This window comes from Somniosus microcephalus, chromosome 13, assembly GCF_052327205.1.
Source record: "Somniosus microcephalus isolate GS21.2 chromosome 13, FLI_Smic_1.0, whole genome shotgun sequence".
Classification (NCBI taxonomy): Eukaryota; Metazoa; Chordata; class Chondrichthyes; order Squaliformes; family Somniosidae; genus Somniosus; species Somniosus microcephalus.
Genome location: NC_140999.1, coordinates 51,278,040 through 51,286,332, shown reverse-complemented (window position 1 = coordinate 51,286,332; position 8,293 = coordinate 51,278,040). Strand labels below are relative to the sequence as shown.

The window sequence follows — 8,293 nt, the reverse complement described above, 5'->3', positions numbered from 1 at the left end:
CGTGGGAGCGAGTCGAACCGCTCAGAGGCATAACTGACTGGGCGCACGCGCCACCCCACACCACCCCCTACAGGTGGCAGACCTCAAGGAAGTGGGGGCTCCTCTCCAAGCGCTCACACTTCCATGCCACTGCAGAGCTCTCGGTCAGAGCCCCGCCAGAGTCCACACCCAACTGAAATAGACGTCTCAACTCCTGCACAGCCGCAGGAGCAGCAGACTGCTGACGAGCCCTCACAGGCTCGCCACCCCAGAGGACACCCGCCAAAGGTGTCGAGACAGGAGCAGCAGGAAAGTGAGCAAGGGGCTCCACATCTGCAGAAGCCACAGGGGAACCACTACGTAGGAGCATGCGTAAGAGGAAATTAAAGCACAAATAATCACAAGGGTAGTCACTTGGGTGAAATGTTGTGTACTCTATAAAAATGCCATCAGTTGTTTGTTTTGCATAAAAATTCTGATGGCAACTTCTGCAGTTGTGGCGTGTGTCATTTCGCGATTGCGGCTGGAGGTCCTCTAATGCCAAGAAGGGACGGAAAAAAAGGCCTCCCATGCTTCTGGTAGATGCCTCAGTTGAGGAAGCGCTGAGCGAGGGTGGCGAGAGGGGTTTCGCAGGAGGTCACACTGGAGAAGTGTGTGAGGCTCCAACTTTCCACAGGTTTGGTTAAGCCTGGTAAATGTTGCCCCAGGCCTGAAACAACAATGTCCTGCCACCTGCAAATGATGGCTGATCAAATCTCCTCTTTAATAGTTTTCACGTCAGGTTTCACAGGCGTGATCCCCACCAAGCGTGTTTTACATGGGAAAAGGGTTAAACAGGCAAGGGCCTGTTAAAATGAGATTATAAAGGCCAATAAGTGCTGTTTAAGGGCCCAAAAGACCAGTCCCGGCTGTTGCAGGTGGGACTGATTAGGGACCATCAGACACACCTGGGTTAAAATGGCTAGGTGTCGGGAACCAGGCGGGGGGGGTCCCGACCCCCAGGTTTTGCGATTTTAACCCCCCACACGCCCCAAAGCCCGCCTGATGGCTGAGTTAAAATCAAGCCCATTGTCTTTATGTAGAATGACTGGGATGGCCCAGAACATTCCCAGATAATCCAATACTCAAATTGTCTGTGTTTCGGGAGCCCATCCTGTGGTGTATGTAACCTGTTCCACCTTAAGAGAACTTAAGCCTGTTCCACCTTAAGAGATGTACTACTTTCTCTGGCTGCTGTATATGTAATACCGGTGGTGACCACTGGTATATAAGTACTGTGTAGTGATATTGTATTTAGTATAGTCCTGACCTCCAACTAGTAAAGACCTGTTGAACTTTATTCTTGTAGTCTGTGTCAGTAATTAATCTTAATACAACTGGAACACACAGATTTAACAGTGGCGACGAGTCCGATTCTTACCCTGCGGCAGTTTATATCCACGGCGGCTTCGTCCACAGAACGGGCGTCGAAGAGAGGCATCCACCCTCATCACCCTGCTGGAAGACACGTCGCGCGGCAGGCATCGAGAACCCGGAGTGCAGAAGACATCCTGAACTCGAAGCCTCCATCAGCGGCAGTCAGCTATCTTCTTTCTACCTCGGTGCTGGGTAAGCCGGTAAGCGACGCGAGCAGAAAGTCGGCCGCGTTGGCTGTACAGACGGGGGGAGGAAGACGGAGGAATAAGGGCGGTGAGATCGATTGCGACCGGAGATAAGGGCCGGGCCGCATTCGGGCCGAAAGGCGCAGCGCAGGGACATCGATCGCGGCTGGTGATAAGGGCCGGGCCGCTTTCGGGCCAAAAAGGCGCAGCGTCTGGGGCGACTGAAGGCGCGAGAGCCGCGGTGAAGGCGAACGCAGCCGGTGCTAATAACCGGGCTGCAAGAAGGGCTGCGAGGCGCGACATCGGGGAAGCGCGAATGCCCGAGGGAGCCGCGGTGAAGCGGAGACAGCGTCGGGGGAGTTACTAACCGCTGGTAAAGGGGAGCAGCAGCGGCACGCCAAATGCCATTGCAGCCAGTGGGTGAAGACCGCCAAGCGTGGGAAAACCGCCATTTTGTAGACGGAGGACGAAGACAAGAGCGGGAAGCTGCCATCTTGGGATAAAATAAATTGCAACGATGCCTAAACATGGGAACATTGATACCTTTGATGGCGACATCGAAGATTGGGCCATGTATGTAGAACGCATACAAAATTATTGTAAAGCAAATAAAATCCCAGATGCAGAGAAAGCACTAACTTTATTGAACTTAATGGGTGCAAAGACATACGGGCAATTGAAACACCTTTTATCACCAGATGAACCGGCGGATAAGACGTTCGAGGAGATTGTTACTGTCCTGAAAAATCATCTAAACCCCACGCCGCTGATGCTAGCGGAACGATTTAAATTTTACAGCAGAAGGCAGCTGAAGGATGAAAGCAATGCTGAATATTTAATGGAATTGCGTAAGCTGGCGAGGTACTGTCAGTTTGGAACGGGACTGACAGACGCGCTAAGGGATAAATTTGTGTGTGGATTATTAAAAGAAGATACACAAAAGCGACTGCTCGAGGAGAATGAGCTGACGCTTGAGAAAGCGGTCACTATGGCAGCAGCACACGAAGCCGCAGCGAGAGGCACGGCAGTAATGCAGCTACAGTCACCGGAACTCAGTACAAATAAATTGGGTTTGAGTACTGTAAAATGTTATCGTTGTGGAAAGACAACACACAATCAGAACCAGTGTTGGTTTAAAAGCCAAGAATGCAGAACGTGTGGCAGGCTTGGCCACATAGCTAAAGTATGCCGGTCAGGAAAGAAGACCAGCAACAAAAAGTCACCGCAAGGAAAATACATAAAGGTGCACAAGGTGACAAAGACCAGTTCGAACGAACAGAAGTCAGATTCAGACGCTAGCAGTAATGAACTGGGTAGCTTAAGAGTACACAACGTTGGTAAGGATGCAGATCTCCAGACAATTTGGGTCACTCTTCAGATAGCAGGAGTCCAAGTAAAGATGGAATTGGACACTGGATCGGCATTGACGGTCATGAATAAGAAAGATTACAAAAGGTTATTCCAACATATTCCCCTACGGGATACGGAGATTATATTGAAAACATACGCGGGGCAAAGAGTGTACCCCATCGGAAAGATAGAGGTAAAAGTGGTCCACAAGGGCGAAGAAAGCCAAGTACTGGACTTATATGTGCTACCTGAAGGAGGTCCACCACTACTGGGACGGGAGTGGATTAGGAAAATGAATATGGACTGGCACTCCTTAAAAGCACTAACGGTAGATTCCGGGGAAACAGATGTCAAACCTAAACGATTGTCCAAAATATTGGATGATGCTAAAGAGGTGTTCCAGCAAGGACTGGGAACACTGAAAGGAATTACGGCAAACATCAAGACTGATGAACATGCACAACCAAAATTTTTCAAAGCCAGACCGGTACCCTATGCAATACGACCTACTGTAGAAGCGGAACTGGAAGCGCTAGAACGTTCAGGTGTACTGTCTAAGGTAGATTGGAGTGAGTGGGCTATGCCCATTGTTCCCGTTATGAAACGTCCTTCGAGCAACAAGCCAGGAGAACCAGGGAAGGTTCGCATCTGTGGAGATTTCAAGATCACCATTAATCCGGCGCTTCACACGGTGCAGTATCCGCTTCCGCGGATTGAGGATATTTTTGCTTCGTTGTCTGGCGGGAAACACTTCACCAAGATAGACCTGGCGCAGGCGTACTTGCAGATGGAGGTTGAAGAAGAGTCACGCCAGCACCTCACGATCAACACGCATAGAGGTTTGTACTGGGAAAATAGGCTGGTTTTTGGAGTGGCATCGGCTCCGGCAATTTGGCAGAGGGCCATGGAGCAGGTATTACAGGGAATTCCAGGCACACAATGTTACCTGGACGATATTCTGATTACAGGTGATGGTGATGAAGAACACCTCGCAAACTTGGAACTGGTGCTCAACAGACTGAAAGAGTATGGACTTAGAGTTAATCAGCAGAAATGTGAGTTCTTTCAGAAGCGGATCTCGTACTGTGGTCATGTCATTGACCGGGAGGGGCTTCATAAGTCTCCTGACAAGATAGAGGCAGTTGTAAAGGCTCCCGCTCCGGATAATGTCTCTCAGTTGAGGTCGTTTCTGGGATTGATTAACTATTACCATAAGTTTCTACCGAATCTATCCACGGTACTGCACCCGCTGAACGCTCTTTTACAGAAGGGGGTACCATGGGAATGGAGCGAAAACTGTAAGAAGGCATTTCGCAAAAGCAAAGAATTGATCACCTCAGAGGAAGTGTTGGCTCACTTCAACCCGACACTGCCTATTCGGTTGGCTTGTGATGCTTCTCCACATGGTATTGGGGCAGTACTCTCACACAAGTTGCCAAATGGCACGGAAAGGCCAGTCGCGTTTGCATCCAGATCATTGACCTCCGCTGAGCACAACTATGCGCAGATCGATAGGGAGGCTCTCAGCCTTGTATGGGGAGTGAAGAAGTTTAATCATTACCTGCAGGGCCAAAAATTCACACTTCTGACAGACCATCAGCTGTTGGTATCCATTTTTAACCCTAAGAAGGGTGTTTCGGTGATGACAGCACAGCGACTCCAGAGATGGTCCCTTTTCCTAGGGGCACATCAATATCAAATAGAATTCAAAGGTACAAAGCAGCATGGCAATGCTGATGGGCTGTCGCGCCTGCCACTACCCGAAGCAGAAGAGACAACGAAAGTTGACCCTGTTGAGTTATTTCATTCGACCATCATCGAGTGTTTACCAGTCACCAATGCAAGTATTGAAAGAGAAACCAGGAACGACCCGACACTGTCCCGAGTTTACGAGGTGACAGTGAAGGCATGGCCAACACATGGTGATCCTCTGTTACCGGCATTCTCGGCAAGGCGAGACCAGCTGTCCGTCTGCCATGGTACTTTGATGTACGGGACAAGAGTGATTATTCCTCCCAAGTTACGGGAAAGAGTTCTAAAGGAACTGCATGAAGGTCATCTGGGGGGAGTTAAGATGAAAAGTCTTGCTAGGGCTTATGTATGGTGGCCGGGCATTGACCAACAGATAGAGGAGTTGACAAAAAGCTGCGCTGGGTGCCAAAAAGTGCAAAATGCACCTCCGATCACACCGCTACACCCATGGGAATGGCCTTCAGCCCCATGGCAACGCGTACATATTGACTTTGCTGGTCCATTCATGGACTCCATGTTCCTAATTGCGGTGGACGCACATTCCAAATGGCCAGAAGTGATCAAGATGAATACCACTACTTCAGAAAAGACAATTGCGGTGTTAAGAACAATATTCGCAAGGAACGGATTGCCAGAACAGATATGTTCGGACAACGGACCACAGTTCGTGTCGGAAGAATTCCAAAAATTCTTAAAGAAGAATGGGGTGAAACATTATACCTCTGCTCCATATCATCCGGCGACAAACGGGTTGGCCGAGAGATTTGTCCAAACATTCAAAAAGGCAATAAAGGCCATGAACGATGATCAGATTCCGTTACAACACAAGGTGGACAATTTCCTAATGGCATATCGAAACGCCGCTCACGCAGTGACTAACCAAAGTCCTGCCATGATGTTTTATAACAGGAGGTTGCGGTCCAGGTTGGACTTGTTAAAACCAAATGTGCGGAGGGAAGTGGAAAACAAACAGTTCCGGCATATTAATAACAAGTCCACTCGAAGTTTCGACGTAGGACAACCAGTGTTGGCAAGGGGCTATGGAAACGAAAAATGGCAGTCCGGAACAATTCGGGCCAGACAAGGACCTCTGATGTACACAGTAGATATTGGTAACAATGTGATAAGGCGTCATACGGATCAACTGGTAGAATCAAAAGCAAGGGTCGAACCCATGGTTGCGACAGAGACAACTGTGGAAGACGTTAATGAACCTGAAGCATCTACCTCGGCAGGGACTGTACCTGATGATGACGTCCAATACATAGGAAACCAACAAGAAGAGTCACCTCAGCAACAAGAATCAGAGACCACTGAAAGGCGTTATCCAAACCGAATCAGAAGGCCTCCTGAGAGACTGAGCCTTTGAACTGTTTATACCTGAAGTTATATATGTATATATGTTATGATGTTATGTTAAATGGGGATATGACTGTTAAGCTAAAAAAGGGAGGATTGTGGTGTATGTAACCTGTTCCACCTTAAGAGAACTTAAGCCTGTTCCACCTTAAGAGATGTACTACTTTCTCTGGCTGCTGTATACGTAATACCGGTGGTGACCACCGGTATATAAGTACTGTGTAGTAATATTGTATTTAGTATAGTCCTGACCTCCAACTAGTAAAGACCTGTTGAACTTTATTCTTGTAGTCTGTGTCAGTAATTAATCTTAATACAACTGGAACACACAGACTTAACACATCCCACCTCCCTTTGTCACAGTTTTCCGCAGGCCTGAACATGCCTTTTAAAACTAGCCAAATCTTCCTGGGGTTTTGATTTTAAGCCCCTTTGGCCCAATATTATTTCAAACAGTCCAATATCTCTCCTTTCTTACTTTAGGGGATTTTACGAGCCTTACATCAGCTAAATTTATGTTAGTTTAAAAAGGGTTAATATAGCCAAGTATCCCATGGTGCTTTGCGTTTGTTTTCCAGCCTAACAAGACTGAATGGTACCTTTCAGACATATTATACTGGTCAAATATTGAGGCCCACCCCTTTATATCCCCTAAGCCAAATTTTATCCTAACAATCCCCCCTTTTGGCCCTTGGCTAAGCCCAAGGTAGCCAACCCTTATCCGTCACCCATGGTTGCCCATAGGTATGCCCCGCTTGATGTTGCCCTCTTGTAAGCACCTAGGCATCCCCTGGATATTTACATATGCAAGATGCTGTACCTCATCTAACCAGGTTCCCTTTGTGGTGGCCACCAGTCCGGGTGGAAGAGAGGCAGAACACCTGATAGTTCTATCAATCTATGATTGTCTCCCCTTTTATATGCACCTTACCCCGTTAGATATTCCTCCCGGTACCACTCAGACGTGTTCTTTGTTGAGATCAAAGAGACACTGGGGATATTCTCACCCAGGCTCTGTTTTACTGCCTTTGCCAACCTTTTCATCCTCTGCCTACGACATTTATTACAGGCCATGAAAATCAAGAAGCACATTACAACAAACTGCACTACTACTAATACATGTGAAATTAATCTAATCCAAGGATGGATCTGTATATTCAGTCCCCAACTCCAGAGGTCATCCCACCAAGTGGTGACTTTAATTTGATCAATGTCATGCTTAATGTTTCTATTGCTCAGTTGTGGGTTATAATAAACCTTCTGGGAGAGGCGTATCTCCATTCGCAATACTTTCAAATGTTCAGGCAACGGGGGTATCGGATACCCAAATGTGTTCTGATAGTTTTTCAAGTCTTTCTTGATATCTTCAGAAACTTGTAAGGTGGTGAGGTTATGCTGGTGTATCTCCACCAATTCCTCGTGTCCAATCCGTACCGGGATTTCAGGGGTGAAGCAGAACTCTGGACTTGGAATATCACAAGTTAGATTGGCATATTTAAATATTTTCAAATTAGTTGTTACACAATATTCACCCTTTCCGGCATATGCCACTTGAGTGGGTTTTAAATCCACCTCTAGGGCCTCCATGGTACAATTAATATCCTGATTGGTACCAGTATTGTTAAACCCACACTGTGCTTCTGGACTGTGTCCAATACTATGTGGACATACAGTGATAGCATGTCCAGTAACACATCCCTCCAATTTCGTTCCAGCCAAATTTCCTTTAATCTTTACAGCATATGGTAACATATTGTGATAGGATATGTGCATTCTGTCCTTCACTACCCCAATATTCTGTATTCGGTACACCTCTCGTCCTTGGGCTTCGGGTGCCATCACCGGTATTACCAATACCAACCCTAGGAGCCCTCCCCTGTCAGGTTTACACTCGACTTGTGTGGGGTACGCCCGAACCATTGCTCTCAACTGGCAAGCCGTCAAGCTCCTGCCTGCCAACACCCGTTTTAGAGGTACCGTCCCCCTTGTGCCCACTGGTCAGGTTTGCCCTCAATTGTTAATTTGTTATCCATAAGGGTACTTCCCCTGCCTATATCTGGGCCAGGTTTTCTCTGGTTTGTTCCACCATCCAGTTACCATATGTGCTACATATGTCATTAGCAGCCACCTGCTGAGATGCATTGTATTCTTCCTTTATTAATTTATTAATGGTTTGGGCATGTGTTTCTAGCACTGTAGCTATCCTTTGCAAATGTATGGTCAACGTTTGATCCTCAGATAATTCCTTATCC

At 47.4% G+C, this 8,293-nt stretch overlaps 1 protein-coding gene across 1 annotated transcript; it reads right to left on the bottom strand.

The window, feature by feature from the left end:
* Positions 1-6,968: 6,968 nt before the first annotated feature.
* LOC147108324 (uncharacterized) lies at positions 6,969-7,814 on the bottom strand. The gene has a single exon (XM_086006008.1). The coding sequence runs from the start codon at positions 7,812-7,814 to the stop codon at positions 6,969-6,971; it is 846 nt and encodes a 281-aa protein (XP_085862134.1).
* Positions 7,815-8,293: the final 479 nt, after the last annotated feature.

What these genes read in the sequence shown, in the direction of transcription:
- LOC147108324 (XM_086006008.1), bottom strand. Translation starts at nt 7,814, where the DNA reads ATGCACATATCCTATCACAATATGTTACCATATGCTGTAAAGATTAAA.